This window comes from Camarhynchus parvulus, chromosome 20, assembly GCF_901933205.1.
Source record: "Camarhynchus parvulus chromosome 20, STF_HiC, whole genome shotgun sequence".
NCBI classification, from domain to species: domain Eukaryota; kingdom Metazoa; phylum Chordata; class Aves; order Passeriformes; family Thraupidae; genus Camarhynchus; species Camarhynchus parvulus.
This window is the reverse complement of record NC_044590.1, coordinates 585,428-607,095: the sequence shown is the minus strand read 5'-3', so window position 1 is coordinate 607,095 and position 21,668 is coordinate 585,428. Positions and strand designations below refer to the sequence as shown.

The 21,668-nt window shown below is 44.2% G+C and overlaps 1 protein-coding gene across 1 annotated transcript; it reads right to left on the bottom strand.

Moving 5' to 3' along the window:
• Positions 1–18,399, bottom strand: SLC9A8 (solute carrier family 9 member A8). Its single transcript, XM_030963481.1, has 16 exons — positions 18,368–18,399; positions 17,710–17,888; positions 17,321–17,401; positions 14,701–14,759; positions 12,142–12,225; positions 11,120–11,221; positions 10,280–10,314; positions 9,568–9,711; positions 8,226–8,364; positions 6,945–7,050; positions 6,671–6,787; positions 5,860–5,942; positions 4,565–4,676; positions 3,859–4,079; positions 2,634–2,780; positions 1–1,455 (listed from the first exon to the last, which is right to left on the bottom strand). Exons 1-16 carry the CDS (start codon positions 18,373–18,375, stop codon positions 1,324–1,326), a joined length of 1,749 nt encoding a protein of 582 aa, XP_030819341.1. The 5' UTR covers positions 18,376–18,399; the 3' UTR covers positions 1–1,323.
• Positions 18,400–21,668: the final 3,269 nt, after the last annotated feature.

Sequence of the window (21,668 nt, the reverse complement as noted above, 5' to 3'; positions counted from 1 at the left end):
GAACTTTTATTCTCTCGGTAGGTAAGCAGCAGATTAAAAAACTCAGTAGCAAAACCAGACCAAAACTAAGTCTCACATCTTCAGAAACAAACATGCACATTTGCATGTCAGATTTGGGTGCTGAACTGTAATTCACATCCTGACAGTGGATATGAAAATGACCAAGGAGGAATTTGGCAGTGGGAGCAAACTGCTGCTTGTGTCACCATGGCAAATGTGTAAAGACGTTCAGGTGTTGGCAATGCCGAGCAAACACTGGGCCATGGAGAACAAATGCAGTGATAATACACAGATTCTGAAAGAGTGTAAGCAGAAGAGAAAAATGGAACAGCTTAATGGAAGCTGTTTGGTACTTCCCAGCAGAGGCTGCTTCAGCCAGGTGCAATATTAATCTTTCTGTACCTGGATTAGATTTTGAAGGCTCTTTTTCCTCATGTATGTCCTGCTTTTGCTTCCACTGAAGCTTAAAAATTCCACTGGTGAATTCTGGAGTGTTAGGGACATTTCATAAATTAGGCAAAACAGAAGCTGCTCTTTTATAAGATTTGAAGCCAAAGTGCCAGCAAGGAGCAACTGCCAATTATAGAAACCCAACTGCAACTGGCTTTAGCCAAAGAAAAGAAACTACAATTTCAAACGCAGTTCTGTGCTGTCACAGACCCCCATTTCCCCAAAACCATGCTATAATCAGTACTGTGGATCAGATCCCTTACTATAAAAACCGAAAAGTCCCATAAAACAGAAGTCAAGGATTTCTTAAGTGACAAAACTACATTTTCAGAGGTGATTCCCTGTATGTGCAACATCTGCTCTTGTCAAGGTATGCATCTTTTCTGGGTTCAAAATGTGCAAATTCCATAAATTATACATCTCCTCCAGTCAGATTCCTTTACTAGTGCTGAAACAAATTCACAGTATAAGCTGTCAAGACTCTTCATGCTGTGAATGAATATATTTATATATATATAAAAGGTAAAGTGCAATTGGTTTTGCAGAGCCACACACAGGCCCTGGCCCTGTCCTGCAGCGTGTGATCCCATCAGGTTTTGGGATGGGAACAAGCCCATCCCCATTACCAATGTCATCATTCCATGGCAGATGGTTCTGCCCTTCATCGGGCTGCCTGGAATTTGCTGCGCAATGAAGTCTGAGCAGAAGGTTCTTCCTTGAGCCCACCCAGTGTCTGACCCTGGAGGGTTTCCCTTCCTGAACAGTGACAGCAGAGCTGTGGCTCTCACCTAAACAAGGAGCAAAGGCTGCAGTGCAGGAGCCCAGCCCTGGCCCAGCACTCCCACGCAGCCTGGCCCCGGGGGCGCGCGGAGCTCAGCGCGCCCCGGCCCCGCTCTGCTGCAGCAGCTCCTGCTCGTCGTCCTCGGAGCCCGAGGGGCCCTGGCGCACCTCCTCGTACCACTTGTTGGTCAGGGTCTTCATCTGGATGCGCCCGTCGTGCAGGTCCTGGGGCAAAGCAAAGCACAGCATTTCACCTGCCAGGGCACTGCAGGGCCAGGGCTGGGCACAGCCCTCAGGAAATCATCTGCTCCTGCCCTCTGAGCACCACTGCCCCTCTGCCTCCCAACAGAAAACATTAATTATTGCTACAGATGACAGCTCTGGTGATGGGTGTTTTTACCTGTGTTCTCTAGACAGTCCTGCTCTGTGTTTCAACAATCCTAATGCTGTCTGGAGGGCCTGGCTTTGACTCTCCTCCTCGTGCTCCCAGGGACACTGGGAACCTTGTGGCCTGCCGTGGTGATTCACATGCTTATTTTTCCAGCTTTTGGTTGCAATCTGGATGGCAGCCTGTGCTTTTGGCTACCAACTACGAATCAGATGCTTACTTTGGTTTTTGATTCCTTTCTGGTTTTGCAATAAATGACTTTAGTTTTTGTAGGAAAGTGCCGAAATGGTACTTTTGAAAAGTACAAAACAAGAGGAAAACCAGTACTTTTGAGCAGGCTAGGAAGATGGAATGTGCACTTACACAAAATTATTAACTCCACAGCCAAAATGCTTCCATGGGAAATTGGAAAAACAGTGAATTCTGTGACTAAGGAGCCTCAGATTTCTGAAGCATGGGAGTGAAAAAGGCACAGTATTTACACCTTGGGGCCACTCAGTGTTAAGTTACTGTCAGGTGTTGTTTTGCACGTACAGCCCCAGAACCCTGTCTCTGGGAAGTGAGCAGTCTGGAAAGCACAGGGTGCAATGCTGCTGCCCTGTTCCAAGATACAAACTGCACTCTTCAGCAACAGCACAGCTCCAGAAGTCACAGGGCCACTGACAGTAAGAGGCAGGAAGTGTGTGTGACAGCTCTTTAAAAACTCTGCTCGAGTGGCAGCAGCTTTTTCTAGCAGCCAGTGACTCCTGATGCCCTTCATGGTTCCCTGCACGATTTAAAGGCGAGTTCAGCAAATCCCTACACCAAGTTTAACTGGGGGAGCTCTGAGATGCTCATTTAATCCAACTTACAGAGCAGCTGCTCATTACAGCTGCTCTCTCTATGCATGAGCAATACACAGATGTCCCACTGTCCCCACATACGTCGTGTGCCTGCACGATGAGCCCTGTGTGGTACTGAGGACAACCACCAACTCGACCAGTTTCTCTTCTTCAAGAAAATAAGGAAGACTTACCTCTTGTGTGAGTCTTCTGGTGAAGAAAGGATTCAAATACTCCACATCAAGCCGCATAAACCCTTTGAGGTTCTGACGTTTTATGTACTGGGCTTCATATTCCTCCTCTGTGAGCTCTGACAAATGCTCAGATTCTATAGTGTTTCCCTAGAAAAATCGCAAAGATGGAATAACTGAAAGAAGTGGCAGTCATCCCAGCACCTCACTTCAGCCCCTGCTCTGTGGTGTCCCTTGTCACAACCAGCTGTCGTGCTGGAACAATATGGAATTGATCCCCATCCCAGCCTTGCAGGGCTTAGGACTGTGAGTCTGTTCAGCCATTGAATCCCAGTGCCACTTAGTTCCCTTTCCATGCTGAAAGGGAAAAGACCTCATATGTTCCATGTTTTGTATTGTCACTATTGCTGAGAACAGGTTTCTGCTGTGCAGGTTTTCTCTTGTGAGCTGGACAATGCTTTCATCCAGCAAGCACCACTGCTGTCATTGTCCCACTGAAAACGAGCCCTGTCAAACACGCCCTGTCCCTGCACTCTGCCTGCACTTCCTTGTGTGGACAGTGCAAGGTCATTCTAAAGACTACAACCAACCTCATGCAAAGAGAAAATGTTCTCAAGATCCTCCAGAACAATACCCTGCATATACTTCTCAATGGTTTAGAGAAAAACAGGCAAAAAATGTTCTGTGATACTTATTATTCTCATCTTTTGCACAAGACATTTCAGAGTGGCTTTTGGCTTTGTCAGATCTCTTGCTTTGCCAGAAATTGCGTTAAAATAAAGTCCAGTCAGAGGGGGGCTATTGTTATGACCTTCTCATGGCCTCTGAATTTTTCAAAATAATTTCCATCTGCCTTTTATGATTAATTTCCATCTCACACTGTAGCAACTACTTTCTCTCTGTATACGACTCAATCCTCTATCACCTGCTTTATGCTTTCCCAGGGATTACTTTAATTTATATAGATCAACCTGTAATTGGATTGAACTAATGGACTATTTCTCCTCCCCTTGTCCAAACACATATTTTGTATAAACACTAACCAAACTCTGTCTTTGGGATATTTTAAAATTATATCGCTTGGCTTTGTCCTACTACCTTAGCTTTTTCTACTGCCTTCATCATACTTTTTAGTAAAAAATCATGTACTAGTCCTGAAAAATGTCTGAACTGGAAAAAACTCTCCACCCAAACCCCAGTGATGCTATGAATGAAAGCCCAAACAAACCATCTTCTCTGTCTTGCTAAGATTGACGTCCTTCTTGCTCCTCTTGCGTGGTTTGGAGTCCTCGATGTCCACGAGCCTGATGAGGGGCATGGTTCCCCCTCCCAGCAGCAGGATGGTGAAGAGCACGATGATGATGGTCGTGGTGCCGATGAGCTGCCGCTTCTCGATGGGCTCCAGGCCCAGGTGCAGGCTGAGGGCATAGGGAATGGCACCACGTAATCCTCAGGAGAGAGAACAGGGCAGCAAGGGAGAGTCACCAACAGCAGCACCTGAGCACCCGGAGAGCCCAGCAGCGATTCTCCACCCTCCAAAGGGCCTTCACAATTCTCCACCCTCCAAAGGGCCTTCACAATTCTCCACCCTCCAAAGGGCCTTCACAATCCTGTCCGTGCCCATTAGCCACCACTTGGCTGCCACCCTAAACGAGTCTGAGCATTTCAGACACTCTTGGTCAAACTGTGAAGCTGCTGGGCCTAGAGAGACAAGCAGACTCCATGCAGAAAAGCCCTTGTGGGGCTCACCAGAGCAAAGTCCTCCAGCACAAAGGGGAAAGAGAACATTGCCTTGCACTTGGGTTTCAGAATAGTGCAAATGTGCAGCTGAGTTTTGCTCAACCAATGAGAAACTGGTTCCTCCTCGAGTGGGCCACACAATGAAAGAGATAAAACATTTTTTCTGGTTCTCAGTATTCTGAGCTTTAACTTACCACTAAACCACATGATAAACATCATTTTGGGAGTGATTTTATGATCACGGAAAAAGTTGAGTAGGTAGGAAAGCGGAAAAATATTCACTGCTCTACCAAAGAGAACCAACACCTGAAAAACAGAAATAAAAGCAAAAGACCATTTGATGTGTTACATCCACAAGGCCCCAGCTGCAGCAGGTTTTACAGGGCAAGGTGAATATGCTCTTTTTGCTCACAGGCAGGTATGCTGCTCCATGAACAGAGAGAAACTCCTCAGCACAGGGCATTATGGAATTTTGCTCCTGAAACCTTTTGTCTGCTTAACTGAAACTAAATCAGACCTGTCACTTATGGAGACCAAGTTACTTTACTTATAATAAATAAATGGAACCCAGGAGACATTCCAGGGAGACCAAGAAGTACTTTGGGTAAAAGTGCTCCTCAGTTCAGCTCCTTTAATCACTCCCTTGGTGCAGCAGCCAAGAGGCAGTAAGGTATTTCTATTGTCTCCCTGTTGCTCAGAAAGGCCAGGAGCCAAACAAATACACGTCAGCCTGTTTCTCAACACGTCCTTGGGTAAGGCTATAAAACATACCCCACACTGAAGCAACACTTTCGAGAGCAGAAAAGAAAAAAAAGGGGACTATTGATTTAATGGCAAACAATTAACAAACACAGAGAAAACTTTAACTCAGAAAAAGGCAAGGTTTTCTCAGAGCATTGTTTTTAAGCTCCACTACAAACAGACCTCGATAAGGTAAATATCCTAGAATTAGTCAGCAGGATCCTTGAAGGGCTGTGCTGTTTTCCTTTATGAATCACCCCAAAATTACACAAGTTGCATCACGCCTGAGAGAGCAATGCCACCCAGAAGGAAGTGTCACACCTTAGATATATATTAGCTAGGAAAGCTGTGTGCAGTGCAGGCAGAGCTGTTCCCTGTGCTGATATCCCTATCTGGGGAAGCTGTAGATAACAATCCTTCCCTTGAACCATGCACTGAATGGGCCAGTGTACACTGCTGTACACAGCTGGAAAGGGACCCACATTGCCCTCACTGCAAAAGGAACACACTTCTCACGCTGATATTAAACCATTATCATGGCAACAGGTGAAACGTGATCCACAGTCACTGCACTAAGGCACTCTGAAATGGGTTTAAAAACAAAAGAATTAGGAAAAGAGTCAGAGAATTTTTTATAAAAGCCTATAAATCGTAACAATTATTCTAAAATCTTTTAACTGTAAGGTGTTCCCCCCTCCCCAATACCAAAAATGCATCTAAAAAGATATGGAAGGAAGTAAATACCTACTATGCACCAGATGACAAAGGACATTTCAAACTTGTGAGGAAAACTAAAAATTGACAGGCCAAGAAATGCAAAAACACACGTTTCTGAAAAAGAGAAATCACATTTAAATAAACAATTCCACAAAACCTTTTCTACTGTTACTAATTACTACATACAGTATAAAACAGGATTTCCTGACCAAACCCTGGAGAGCTGCTGGTGCTCACTAAGGAGTGGTTAAGTTCCCTCTGCAGCAAAGCCACTCCCTGATCACACTGCATCCTCCTGCAAATAATACAGAATTCATTCATGGCAGCCCCCAGAAACCAGGGACATGTTCGTAATGCAGGAACATGTCATTTCTTCAAAGGTTTTGTTTGGAAAAGGAACTGGAAACGCTCTAGGACTGAGCTGCTTGTACCACTACTTCCAAAAACCTCCACATGTAAAGTTACTGTCTTTGCAAGTAGCTTTTTATACTAAAAAACATTAAAAAATACCACTCAACCCCCATCTCCTAGAACTAAAAACAGACTAGAGGAACACAGGAGTCAGTGATCTCTATTTGGCCATCAATCTTATGGCAAATCTTAGCAGGAGCCTGCAGGATGGGAGAGAGATTTACTGCATGTTTTATCCAGTGTGGCAGGAAAGGTGACTTTTGAGTGCCTTCCAGCCTCCACTCTCGGGAATCCTTCTCTTAAAGACAAGGAGCATGGACATACAAATCCCTGGATGCAGTCACACCTCTGCTGCTCCCAACAGAATCACAGCTCCATGCAAGTGAAATTTTAAAGGATTAATACCAGATTTAATAGCAGGCAGCACCTACCACACATGAAAGCCACAGTTCTGAGTGTCTGCTGCATCAGGATCTGTGTCACTGGGGACAGGTTGTGGTGAGTGTAGTGAGACATCACGATGCCAGAGAACAGGATTGCCATGATACCTGTGGGCAAGAACGGGGCAGTCAGCACAAGACTCTGCAAGGATTTACTGCTGAAACCCTCCAGAGTAATCTTCTCACAAGGCAAAACCCACTTCTACAGCAATACAAATATTTTAACATACCAAACAGCGTGGTCAGAACTCATTTTGCTACTCACCTGAGAGCGAGATCCCTTCTGCAAGTCCATAAGGAAGGTAAGCAAAGATAATCATCATCCCAAATTCTAGGGAAGGTGTCTTCCTTAAATCAATGTGCTTTAGTACGTACACACAGAAATGTTATGGAAAAAGTAAATTAAAAAATAAATCAAAGAAATATTTTGATGTGTTCATTCCATTACAAAACAATGATTATGCTTAATGTACTTATCTACTGAATAGCCAATAAAATCTACATATTGGCCTTCGACTCAAGTATGGAAAGATCAGTAATTTCTTATGAGAGGAATGTTTCTTATAGAAGCTGCTGCCGGTAGAAGTCTGTCAGAAGACAGAGCTAGAGACAGAAAAAGATCTCTTATTGATGTGCCTCTACAATACTGATAACAGCCGGTAAGTCAAATACTTTCGAGGCACAAGTAACTCTAAAGGGCAAACAAGCTGCTTTTCTCTTTGACTTGGTATAATTTAGATATGAGTCAAAGAAGTGTTGAACATCTATCTCCCTCTTTTGTTGTGATGTATGGAATAATTTCAAAGTTTTTGAATTAGGCTGATGAACTAAAAGGGGAAATAAGTGTGTATTTAATCAAACATTCTCTCCTTGTTGTTTACAAACCAAGTGTTTGGCAGTGTGTCCCAGCTGATCCAAGTACAACTGCACAGCCCAGAGCTCACACAGTGAAGTCAGAGCTAGCATTAAACCAGCCCAAGAAGTAACAAAGGTGTCTGGGCCACAGCAAACAGCCTTCCTGATCTCAGCAGAGCAGCTCCTGGGTTGGTTAGCAACCAATTCATGGAAGTGGAAGAGGCAAAATATAAGCCAGGGTAAATCCAAACAGAACAGTGTCTGCATTCAGCTGCCTGCACATGATCCATAGGGACAAACGAGCTGGGCTGACTCAAAGGCCCCCGGGAAAAGCAGCTTTTTTTTCTTTTTAATTAACTGTTTTATGTATGTAAAAAAGAAGCCATATGCTTGTTAAAATGGATTGGTATTGAAATGGAATTAATATATTTTGAATTTACAAAACAATTACCATATCTTATAACACTCCAATGCACATAAGCTATTATACAACATTTCAGACCTTAATTACGTTCATAAAAATTTGATGCCACTTTTAATACACTAAAATGCACACTAACATAAAACCAAAATAATGTCTAATAAGAAATATCCTCTAAGAAATGCTGGAGAAGATGGGGAGAAAAATACTACTAGGATGTTGCAGTTCACCAATGTATACATATATATCACCAAAATTAAAAAAGGATATTAATGCAGAAATAAGACCAGTAAGTGTGCCAAGTGCTGCAGAGCCAAAGAACATCTTGAGAAAGTATCCCAGTGCCTGTAGAAAGGTTTGCCATCCACTTACATCTGACATATTTTCCCTTGTCAAACCTTCTGCTGTGCTAGATACAATTAAAAGAGAAATAAAAAGAAATGGTTATACATTCTAAGCCTGGATCCAAAAATATCAAACATCTTTTGAACATAACAACAAAAAAGACTCCCATTTCTTTGTAGCTACCACTCTTAAAAGGCTTTTACTGTGATATATATAACAAGAGGAATGTCAAAAGACATTAAATCAAGCCTCAGTGTAATCCCCAAAGGGAAACCTAATTCTGCTAAAAATCCAGCATTGCTCCTCTGAAGAATCCCAGAATGGCGTAAATAGGCTATGGTGATGTCCAGTATTTGAAAACAATGTTCAAACTTTGAGAAGGAAAAGAACACACATTTTACAGTGCTAAAAACTCATGTGATCCTCTGAGAAGAACAAATGAACAGGAAGAACTCTCATCAAATATTTAGGTGTGGATGAGAGACAAGAAGGTCACTGAAGGAAAACAAAGCAGCTCTTCACAGGAAAGGGAAGAAACCTCTTTGAATTTCAGGAATATATTTAATGAAAATTCTGTGCAAAGAATACACAGATTCTAGCTAGTGTTTCTTTTGGCTGCTTTTAGCCTTCAGCACTGAAAGCACCACAACTGTAATAAAAGCAATTAATCCATTAGAAAATTACATTGACTTCACTACCTGCTTGGCACAGCTGTTCCTTCTATACATTCACAGTCACATCTATTGGCTACAGCAATAAGATGAAGATATATTTATCCATTCTCTTTCAGCCCCAAAGAATTATCATAAGCAAAAGATAAGGGTACTGGAGGTTCCTCTTTCCTGTAGCCCCAACATAAACACGACCCCACTGCATGGACACGCTGTATTGCTCCCCAGGCACGGTGGCACTCTGGGCACAAGCCAATGGCACAGAGACAGAGCAGCAGGGAAGGTGAATATTGCTGCGCCTGACATCCATGGAAAGAGAGCTGATCATGAATGGAATTAGAAAGAATCCATTATCTAGGGTCAATGAGATAAGGCTCTGAGGTAGGGGTAATGAGGCAATTATTTACTGTCCCCTGCCCATGCAGTCCATGTTATGGATTGCTTTTGACACAGAAGCACCATACAAGATTCAGCCTTACACCTGAAATACACAATGTGCTCCAAAGGAAGATGGAAGAATAACTGTAGACCAAAAAACAAACAGAAAATGATGTAGTGACTGTTTCCATAAACATATGTGGCTCCAACGCACTTACTTGGTCAGGACAATTGAGACTGCATCGTTGAGAATACTCTCTCCAAAAACCAACATGTTAAGCACAGGATCCACATTAAGGGCATTGAAAATGGCAATAGTAGCCACAGGGTCAACTGCAGATATTAAAGAGCCGAATGCAAAACTGGGAGAACACAAACGAAGAAACCAGATGAAAGAAAAACACCTACCTAGTAACTTACATGAACAACAGTAACAAAACTCATTTGTGTTACAGTTTCTACACAGTGATAAGAAAGTACTTTCTTTCCTGTCACAAGAACTTGGCCACTTGCCAAGTTCTTGAAGAATTTACCTTATTGATTCTGAAAAACTTACTCTGTCTTTTAAGAGAGGATGTGGACAAGGAAGTTATACCCTTATCACATATATTAATAATACCAGCTAATCAAGGTTTACGAATCTTAAAGTTTGGTTAAAACACCCAGTATCTCTCTCAAGAAATCACTGAGCACAGAACAGAATAGACTGGAATGCAAAAAGATGGAATATAATACAATACTATTTGGAAATAAGGGTAATAAATAGGGTATAGAAGTGTTCCATCTATTTCTTAGTTTCATATACAATGTTGAATCTCAGCAGTCTATACACTGACCAAAAGAGGTGGCCAACTGTAGTGCATTTCCCACCTACAGCTATCCTGAAGAAAGCTTTATTTCATATACTACACCATTTCCCCAAGAGCTTACCTGTCTGTCATGTTGAGTTTATAAATTACATCAGCCTGAAAGAATAGGTAGAACATAATCACAATTAACTGTGGTGCTCTTCTGTTCTTAAAAAACAAACTATTCATCAAATCCTGAATTTATTATGAAGAAAAATTCACAGTAGTGATGTTGTCCAGTTTAACACTGCCCTCCCACTGTAACCTACTGCTACAATTCTGGTCACCCAAGATCAGGGAACTAGAGCAGAGTCAGGTGAGAAGGGTAACCATGACATTCAGAGGAGGAGAAATCTGAGTGGCAAAGAGGAAAGTATACAATACTTGGCCTTTCAGAATGAAGTCTGAGAGAAAAGATAAATATCTGTGTCTATATGTAACCAATGGGAAACACCAAACAACAAAAGCAAAAAAAAAGAAAAAAAATTAATATTGTGGAATATAAGATGGGTCTAGAGAACACAGGTTTTGGAACAGCCTTCCAACAGGAAGACTGTGGAAGTTAGAAAAAAGTAAAACTCAAGTGTTAATTGCTTTTCCCATGACACATGCTGTGTCACAGAGTGGCTCAGGCTGGAAGGGACCCCTGGGGTCACCTACCCCACCCCTCCAGCTCCACAGGGCCCTTGGAACACGGGACCCAGGATCGTGACCAGAGAGCTTTTGAGTACTTCAGGGAGGGAGACTCCACGGCCTCTGCAGCAATATCCATGGAAGGGGTGTGTAACACTGCCTTTGTGAGAGCAGAGAACTGCACTTTGTGACCCAGCAATTCACTTGCACTCTATTTGTCTGCTCTTGAAAAAGGGACTTTCAAACAACAAGCCAGATAAAACTGAGTGCTTTAAACAGTAAGTCTTACCCGGCCCAGGAAATAGATTCCTCCACCTACAATGAAAGCTGATATTGCAGTGCCAAATACTGAGAACAGAATGATGGAACCAATGTTCTGAAAAAAATTACCCTGGAACACAGTAATAAAATAAGTAAATTAGTACAAATGGCCTGAGGGAAAACTCATGTTTGGGTTTCCATTTAATTAGACTCTAACTCACAACTGGGTTTCCCATTACAAAGGCTCAGTTTGGTTCCAGGTACCCCAGGACACACACCCACACCATCTGCCTAGAGAAACTGCTGCTCTCCTGAGGACACCAGCAATTCCTCTGACTCCCAGGACTGATTCCCTGTCTGGCACCATAACAAGAACCCAATCCTCAGGCAAACAGCTGGATATTCACCAGCATTTAGACATATTTCCCATCTGGCAAAAGTGTAAGTTAATCCCTCTGTTGGAGACAGGGCATGTGAAAAAGGCTTGTACACTTCCCAGTTGCTAGTCCATTGCTTGTGATTTTGTATGAGGAGGTCTCCAGTGTTGGTAGCAGCTCCTGGCATCACCATGGCCACTGTTCCCTCCTCTCCTGCAGCACAGCTGGAGCAGAAGGGCTGCCCAAGGGAGCACCCAAGCCCCTCGGCCAGGAGGAGAGCTGTGACAAATGCCCATGGAAACACGGGCCCCCAGGCAAGGCTCACAACCTTACACACATTTTCCTCTTCTTTAGCTGTGGAGTGACCCCACCTTTCCCACTTCTCCTCCTTCACAGCAGCCCTTGTACAGCTCTGGTGAGGTAAGAACCTCTCCAGCCAAGGAAAACCTCGCTTGTGCTGCACCTGACACCTTGCCAGCACTCAGTTATCAGCAACAAGCTACACTCCCTGCACTCTGGGCTGAAGAGGTTTAAATTTTGCACTCTCAATTCCCTAATGATTAATATAATGGAATTTAATGCAATTATCCTAAGCTTCATGGAGATAATTAAAAGCAGAATCTGTTCCAAACAAAACCTCAACATCCAAAATGAGTGTCTGGCAGGGACTGACCTTGTGCAGTGAATATCCAGATTCAAATATAATAGGTGGAAGCAAAAGCAGAAAAAACATATTTGGACGAAACATTTCTTCTTCCTGCAAAAAAAGAAAAAATCATTATAATTTCAGGGATATCATAATTATTGAAATAACATCAAATCTCCCAAAAGAAAAGCTATTAAAAATAGCGATGGAAAATGAAAAATCTTTCTCCCTTCTTATCATGAAGTACAAGACTGAAGAACAGTACACTATTCCAGGGCTGCTGCTTCTATTGTTCTTTTTCAACCCAGTGATAGAAAACTAGGAGTTACTTATTTTAAATCACTGTCTCCAAAAAAGCTGCATAGAAAACAGGTTATTTATGGTGAAGGAAAAATCTTCCTGGTTCCACAAAGAGTATTCCCGCTTCATCTGAGAGTCTGGAAATCTGTAAGGACTGCCAAGGAACAGTGACCTCTTGGACACTGTTTGAACAGAACTGGTTAACTGAGACCAAGCAGTTTCACTGGAAAACTCATCACCTGACAAGAAAATCACATCATCAGCCCAGTGCCCCTGCAGGTGACCAGGCTCAGGTGACACACCACCTGAGGGGCCTGAGGCTGGATTCTTCTCAGCAGATGTAATTTCTGCCTGAATTGAATGGTACTATTCTGATGGTTCCTCTTTGCCATCACAGTGATATAAATGGAACCCACCATGAGGTAAGATGCTATTTTTTTGTGCCCTCAGTCTTTGTCACTTATCTCATCCCCTGGCTAACACTGCTCATGCGGCACCCCCAGCCTGGCACCCTGGTTTTTCTGCTGGCAGAGTAGGCACAGAAGGCAAATGAATGCCAGCTGAGGGGCCAGTCTCTTTCCCCACCTGTTTCCTCCCTCCTGGTCCCCCCAGAGCTGTCACCTCCACGAGCACTGATTAACTTGTTTAAACCTGGCGTGAACAGCTGATGGACTGCTCTGTTCTGTTCTAACACCAGCTTTCCAAACAGAGGTACTCATCTCTTTAAAGTCTCATTCCTGCCTGTACCAGTGATAATCATCTTAAAGGATTTGGGGGGCTTAGCAAACCAAACTCATCCTTTGGGCTGAAACGCTCAGGCCGCGGGCGTGCACGCACAGCCCTGTGAGCCCATGGCTGACACTGCCTGCTCCTGCCAGCACAGCACCTGCACCTCAGCAAACCCACAGAGCTGAGCTGCACTCCACAAAAACCTGAAACAGAGCTGGACAAGGAACTGAGAGCAATGGAAAGGAAGGACTGTGTTTGTGCTGCATGGAAGCAGAGGAAAATAAAACATGAGGACTCTGACTATCAGCTGTGCTGGCCAAGAACAACCAGCAAGCACAAGGTTTTAGTGCTGAACCTGAATGAACACCCAGTAAGGCGTGATCACCAGAAATTACATAGCAAAGTTTTCAGGGCAGGGAGATTATCCAAGATTTGCTTTGTACAGGGATATAGCCTGCAGTTAAATATTTCATTTTTTATCTTATCAGATAAACAAAAGGTATTTAGTAAATTTAGAACCATTTAAAACCATGTAATAAAGTCCACAATTATTGATCTAACATTACAACAGCCTATGTTAAAACCTAAGCTTTATTACAGTGAAAATAACTCAAATAAAAAAATAATAATATGATATCTGTGGCCTTCCACCTTGGCTGACAACATAAACAAGCACAGCTTCCCAGTGCCTCCAAGATGAGACCAACACTTCCCAGAAAACTCCCATGTAATTCATCAGCTGTGATCAGTATTCGCTGTGTTTAGAGAACAAGTGCTCCAACCAGAGCATGAAGCTTTCTTTTTCTCTCTTACATGCATGATCTTACTCAGATTATTTTATTTAATCCATAAGAAACTAATTTAAAATGCTGATGTTGTGGACATTTAACCAATTTCCAATTTTAAGTCAAATCCAGTTGACACAAATCATGAATGAAAAAGCACTAACTACTGCAGCCCCTACTGCTTCTAATGACGTCATACGTAAAAATGAAATATTTCAACACAACTGCTGAGCTGTGTAATTGTTTAAACAAGTGTACACAGAATCAATGTAGTTAGCTGATAAAAAAAAGTATAATATGTAGTTCAAAAGATACATCAGATTGAAAATCTATGCATTTTAATGTATTTCAACTAAGGAGAAAAAGGTCTTCCTTTAGGGCAATAGCTGCCAAGAAATATAAAATTGCAAGCTAGGATTAAAATTCACTACTTAGACCAAGATGTTCAGCTGGCTGATATAAATTCTGTTTAGAACTGGCAATTCAAATCACTGTGACTTCAACCAGTTCATTGATCTAATAAATTGTTTGGTGCTGTGAAACAAAATCATAGTTTAAATGCTGCAGATTTTAAATTAAAGCAGGAATAGTGAAGAGTTCATTGCTCTGGTAATGTGGATAAACAGTAGGAGAATCCTTGCTTCGCTGGAGACTTCAGCTCTTGGAGAAACTTCTGCCAGGACCTGCCCTCTAAAACATCAAGTATTACAAAGCCTTTTTTGTAAGATTTAGGGATTTTTCTACAATTAAAAATTAATTGTTACAACTATACCTTCCAGTTGGCCAGCTTTTGAGCCTCTATGATTTTTATAAAAGCTCCCATAAGGATACCTAGGAGAGAATAAGAAAACATTCTGAAATAGCAACAAAATATGTCACTGTTTATCAGCTCTCCATGTTTTAGAAGTGAAAACAAGGCAATACATAGTGCAGCAAGTTAGTTTCATTCCTAAACCATGAAAACACTGGGTGGTTTTGGGTTTAATCCCCAAATACCCAGTTTCCAATATGTTACATAACTGCAGAGTTTCCCTGCACAACAGATTGTCTCTTGGGATATCCCAGCTCCAAACAGACCTACCGAGAGTGTGATGCTCACTGGTTCAGAAAGATAACAGGCTTAACTACTCAAAACCACTTCTCATCTAAGCTGCACTCAAATGAAATTTCACCTTTCTTGCTGAAGAATCAGGAAGTTATGAGTTAGGCATCTGTGCTTCATGTCACTTCAATATTATTTGCAGTTAAAGCAGCTTAAATGAAATCAGTCTTCTCCACAGAAGTGAATTTTGTTTGAATGAAATCATAGCCCTTTCTGGCAATGAAGAAGGCAACAAACTCTGATCAGGGTGGAGATCCTGTCAGAAGTATTTTCCAAATGAATTACACACTGTTTAAGTCATGTAGAAATAATGTGAATACAGAAGATAGAATTTTATCAAGGCTGCTGCAAACTCAGTGGTTAAAGGTTATAGCACTCTTTCCTCCCATACATATTCAAACATAAAACTGTAACAAGATTTCTTCTGGAAGTCATGAAGATAACTCATGAACTGTCATCAATTGTTTTCAAGTAGTTATAGGGAACTTGTCTTCAGCCAGATTTCAGATCTGTGCTTCTGTATAGTTGTGTTTCATAATTTACAGAATGGAGACTTCACAGTCAAGCACTGGGACAGAAGCCAAATACTCCAAATGAAAGGTACAGAGTGTCTGAGAAGCCTGAAGTATGCTTTCCTGTAACTCGTGTTAAGTGTGCTTTTCTGTAACTCATGAGACCTCCTCTCACGCTGTAGCTAACAAAAGAGTCTCACAAACAGAATCACATGGATTACTGCTGATGGATGTGTCACACACACAAAGCCACGAGGCCTAAGCCTTCCTTTATACAAAAATCTGGGAAGGCATCGGTCCCAGAGGGTAGAAATAATTGTTCCATGAAATGGCTTCTATGGAAAGGAAGAGGAAAACATAAATGAAGCAACATCAAAGGTCTGCTATTCCTTGAAGGACAGAATGCAGATACAGCCACTCACATGCCACATGCATTTACAAACTACTCTTTCTTTATTACTAAATGAATGAATGTAGGTTTAGATCAGCTGTTTCTATTAAGTCAGGCAGGTCAGTTTTGTCAAGGGGCTAATTAGAAGGGTAAGTCTGTAACAGTTAATCTATACCTCATTTTTTGAAAATTTTATAGGCATTTTCTTATTGCAACGAACCTTTATTTTTCCTGAGAACATGTTAAAACTCAGTAACAAATCCATGAGAAAAAACATTTCTGGAAACTATTTTTACCAACAAAATTCCAGCAACTTATAAGGATGAGGATCAAAATCCAGCCTCAGAGAATGCACTCCCACCCTGTCCACCAGGAGAGACACACCCTCTAGAAAACATAAACCAGAAGCTTCCGAGCAGCTTGGACAATGGGTGGAAAAACACTTGTGAAAATCATATCTCTCTTCTCTGCTGCCACTTTTATTAGCCTTCAATAACTTCCTGAGAGGACTGCTAAATTTACAAGTCAAAACAGGACACACCTCACTTCTGGCACTGCTGGCAAAACTGGATGCTTGAAACTCAAGCTGTGCTCCTGCAGCTGTGCAGAGCATTAGCAGGACCAGAGGGTCACTGAGCTGGCAACTGCAGGGATCACATAGGTGCTGTACTCCCACCAGGCTGAGAGTGCATTGAGAAAATAATGAACATTAGAGAAAAATACATTAGAGAAAATAATTAATATTTTGCCTGATTTGCTCCTCAATTTTACATTTATAAATCAGGAGCAGCAGCATACAAATAAATTAAATTACCCTGACATAAAACTGTAGGCTCAGAAATACTCCAAATTTATTCAAAATGAAGTACACACCTGATGTCCATGAAGGGTGACACTCTTGTAACTCTAGCCATAGGAAGAGCTCTCGTCATGGTACTGCTGGGACAGTTAAGGGTTTGGCAGTCCAGGTGAGTTTTTGGGACACTTGCAGTCCCCAGCTACATTAAAATCCCACACTCAGACATAAATCTGCCAACACCAATATAAACACATGTACCAGTTCAAAGGGAAGGCCAGAGCCTCATAACCAGGGGGTGTTGCACATCTTGTCCTACCCTGAGGATGCAAACCAGAGGAAGATGCCAAAGTACTCAGGGAGTGACATCCCTACAGGTGTCATTTTCCTGGGCCAGTCTCTGTGCGTATGCTCATTTCTTTATTTCTTCAATCAATTCAACTCTGAGAACTACTTGTTCTCTTCACTGCATGCAGCGTGCTGTATCTTTCTAGTGATGGCTAACACACAACAGAGCATTATCTCCAGCGCACAACACTGACGGTCCCTGGATTAACACAAATCCAACATAAAAATGTCATGGTTACTCACCTAAGGAAACAACAGCCACGCTCTCTGGTAAAAAATGAAGCCGGTATTCTATCAGTAAATGCACCAATATGATGCAAATAGCTGTGAAGGGAAAAGAATGGAGATTCAGGAGTGTTGGAAAAGAGTAAAATATACTTTTAAGTATTATTTTTAAAATACACAAGCAAACTTCTAATGATTTAGTAGACCTCCAATAAACCAAGAAGCACCAGTGTAAGCAGCGGCTTCCACCACCACAAATGCTCTAAATCCCTGTGCCTGTGCAAAATGCCACTTCTGAGAGAGAACCAGAGGAGAAATAATAACTATGATTTTGAGTTGGCCTATGTCCTCAGACACAGACTACAGTTAACAGAGATTAACAGACTTTCAGTTTGTTCATCATTCACCTATAACAAGAAGACTAAAAAAAATCGTCATGCCACTGGACTGTTCCTCTTGCTGTGCTTGGACTCCAGTCTGAACTGGAAGGATGGGCTTGGGAGGTGTAGGTGCCACCAGCTTGGTAGTAGCGGCCAGCAAAGTGTGGAGGGTGGCATTGATGACCTCGTGGGTGGCATTTGCAGACCTGTCAGGACAACACAACGTGTGATTATACGGATGGGAGCAGCACGACAGAGCCCACCACAGATACGCACACACCGAGCCACCGCCAGATGACACGGAGCTCGTGCCGGTGACCGGCTCCTCACGGTGTGATTTAAAAGCAGTCAGATCAGACAAACACGGCAAGCTCCTGCTCCCGGAGCGGGCTGGTGCTGCGCGCCTCACGCACCGCAGCGCCCACCCCGCTGTGCACCGAGCCTGGCACCGAGGGCACGACCGGCGCACCCGGCTGGGCACGGCAACAGCAACAGCAACAACCCCGCTGCCCGTCCCGCCGCCTCCGCCACTGCGGCCCGTGCCCGCCGCTCCGGCACCGCGCGGGGCCTCGGGCCGCCGGCACGGCACGGCACGGCACGGCACGGCACGGCACGGCACGGCACGGCACGGCACGGCACGACCGTGGCCCGCAGTCCCGGGCCGCCCCCGCCGCCCCGCACTCACTCCGCCATCTTGCCGGGCTCACGCTCCCACGGCGCCCCCGCGCGCCGCCGCTTCCGGCGCTCGGGCGGGCACGTCCGGCGCGCGCGCGCGGCGGCGGAACGGCCGCGGGGGCGGCTGCGGGCGCGCGACACCGGCGGCGCGCGCCGGGGCGGCGGCGCGTGGGGCGCCCCCTGCCGGCGGGGGCAGCGGCTGCAGCGCCGTCTTCCCTCCCTGTCCCCAGAGCCGCCATCGTGTCCTGTCCCTCAGAGCTGCCCCCATGTTCTGCCCCAGAGCCACCATCACTCCCTGTCCCCACAGCCGCCATCGCTCCCTATCCCCAGAGCCGCCATCATGTCCTGTACCCCAGAGTCACCCTCGTGTTCTGTCTCCAGAGCCACTACTGCTCTCCGTCCTCAGAGCCACCACTGCTCCCCATCCCCAGAGCCACCATTGCTCCTTGTCCCCACAGCTGCCATCCTGTGCTGTCTCCAGAGCCGCCGCTGCGGTCACGGTGGCCCAGGCTGGGTCCCAGGCTGCTCTGACACCAGGGTGAGATGCCTGCCAAGTGTCACGCCAGGCCTGCTCTGCCCAGGGCAGAAGTGGACCCTGATTTTCCAACCAGACACGTTCACCCGCCGGAACCCTTCCCCTGGCTGAGCTGACCTGGGCAGGGCACAGCTGGTCACAGCTCCCACCTCCAGCCACAGCCTGGCCCTACAGCAACAGCAAAGCCTCAAACATGTCCCTCTGAGCTGAATCAGAAGGCTACTGCCTCAAAAACAGCATAAAAATGCACTTGAATTAAAATAGCAGTCAGTAATTAATTAGCGATTTTAATCAGCAAATTAAAATAAAATTTAGACTAGCTTTATCTGGTCTAAGTTCAAACGCCCTCCTGGCCCAGGCTGCTGCTGGGGTTGGGTCTCTAAAGTCTCCTGTGCATCCTGGAAAATAATGCTAATTAGCACCTTTCTGCTTATAAAGTCAGTTGAGGATATCCATCCATCCATCCATCCATCCATCCATCCATCCATCCATCCATCCATCCATCCATCCATCCATCCAGTGCAAGTTCAACTTGCTGGGCTGACAGGGACATGGGACAGTGTATAACAGCATCACATGCATTTCTTTGATTTTTGGTCTGACTAGCTCAGGAAATAAAAGGGGAGCTGTGCAAACACACTTATTGAGTACCTCAGATTGTTTTAAAGGCCCTCTGAAATATCAGCTGTGAACTTAATCAAATGAAATTTTAGATTTATGACATTGACACTCATTTACCTAAAAGTGAAAGCCACCTGAATAGGTATGAACATGCCTGAATTTTAAAAACCAGTGACTAGGACAGTAGCTGTTTTTCTCCGGGTTACTGGCAGGGCAGAGCGGGAGAATGTCTGGTTTCATGTTGACAGACTGAACCTACACCTCCTTTGCTCATCTGATGTGGTTTTGTTGTGACCTACTTAGATAGTCTTACCACAGTTCTGACCAAGGTTTTTTTTCCACACTGGCTGATTTCCGATGATCTGCAGTTTCCTAATCCCATCTGCTTTAACTCATTCTCTGCATCCCAGTGGCACTGGGGACAGAGTGCATGGCTTCAGCCGGGGCGCAGTTCATGGGGGTGACTCAGAGCTCACAGGTGCTAAAAGGAGACTGGTGCTTTGCAAAGTGCTGCAAGCTGATTTCCCATGATGTGCACGTCTTCCTCCACTTGGAAACTGTGGGACTGCAGGCCCCCAACACATCAGAAACCCAGGCACTTCTGCTTTTTGATCTCAGTTTTCATTATATACTGGAGAGATTTTGAATAACCCTTCATCCATAAATAATGAAGCTTGATCCAGAATGAGATACACTTAAGCTGATGAAAGACAGGAAATTTCCTTGTGAATACTGTCTTCCTTTTTTCTGTGAAAACTAAAACTCAGAGTTTGCCAAGGATGGCTGGAAGTAACTGGTCATAAAAGGTGAATCATCAGTGTTTCCTTTGAGAATGCCTCTAAGAAGAAATTAGTCTTTTGCAAACTTGCATGGTCTGAGCTCATAATAACTTTTGGAGTTTTTATTTGCTTTTCTGGAAAGCACAGTGAAAAGGACAGAAGTTCTGTTGAAAGGGACCAAGAGTCAGTGGGATTGTGTCAGAGAAGGACAGTGGGGGCCATGTGCCTCTCTCCTCCATGCAGTAATGCCCCATGCTCTGGGTCACAGGACAGGAAGAAGCTCCCCAGCTGTACAGCCCAGTCCTCTTTGGCAGGTCATCATCCTGTCCTCCTAAAAATCAGAGAAAAATATCATGGAAAGCACCTCTGGAGAGCTCCAGCCCATCCTCTGTTTACAGCAGGTCCAGCTTCAAGGTCAGAGGAGTTGTCCAGGTCAGGGTCTTGTCCAGAGAAATTCTGAAAATGTCTAAAGAATGGAATGTCTCTATGGATGGAGCATGGATGGAGCTGCTCTGGGAGACCTGTCCTTGTGCTGCACCACTCTCGGGGTGAAGAACTCTTTCTGTTGTGCAGCTGGAAGCCCTTTATTTGCACTTCATAGCTGATGCCATGGCAGACACCTGCTCCTCTTCCCTTACAGCTGTGCCCACACTGATCTGAGGCAGGAGTAGCTGTGTCCATTCCTGGTGGTTTCAAATCCAGTCAGACAGTGGTGGAAAAGTCAGTTGGTCAGGGAAAAGGGCATGCCTGGAGTCCTGGTGATCTTCACCAGGGGCAAAGGGCTCCTGCCCTTGTCACCAGAGCAATGCTCAGTTCTGTACCAGGCTGGTGCAGAACTAGGAAAGTCTTAAAACTCTCTTTCCTAGTCACATGAGTTGTGTTTGGCATAATGAGTAGGTCATCTGGCCTAAGAAAGAAGGCCAGAAGTTGTGCTGGTTTGCTTTTTCTTTGCTATTTCTTTGCTTTTGTTTGGTTTGGGGTTTTTTGGTTTTGGCCTTGGCCTCAGCGTCATTTTTTGGGCTGTTTTTGTTCCTTGAATCTTTCAACTGGTGTGATCAGAAAGCTCCACGCTTGTTTTGTTTTAGTGGCCTTTTAGCTGTCATGTGTTTTTAATCATGAGGGACTGGTGCAGAAAAGGGATGAGTACAGATGTAAGTCTTCAGGAGGTGACTGACCTTGTCCTCACTGTGCCTGCTGGCCATGGCCAAAAGGAAACCACAGATGGGGTTTGGGAGCCATGGGAAGGATTCAGGAAGGCATGTGGAAGGGAGGAAGATTTAGCCAGGAAAGCAGAGGCCTGGCAACATAAACACAAACCCAGGACTGAACCTCACAAAGGCCAGGATCTGAAAAAAAAAAAAAAACAGGAAAAGGGA

Excerpts from the sequence above, each read along its gene's own strand:
- SLC9A8 (XM_030963481.1), bottom strand. Across the intron at positions 10,315-11,119 it reads GAATCTATTTCCTGGGCCGG|GCTGATGTAATTTATAAACT; the intron begins GTAAGACTTACT and ends CTATTCTTTCAG. Across the intron at positions 9,712-10,279 it reads AAACTCAACATGACAGACAG|TTTTGCATTCGGCTCTTTAA; the intron begins GTAAGCTCTTGG and ends GTGTTCTCCCAG.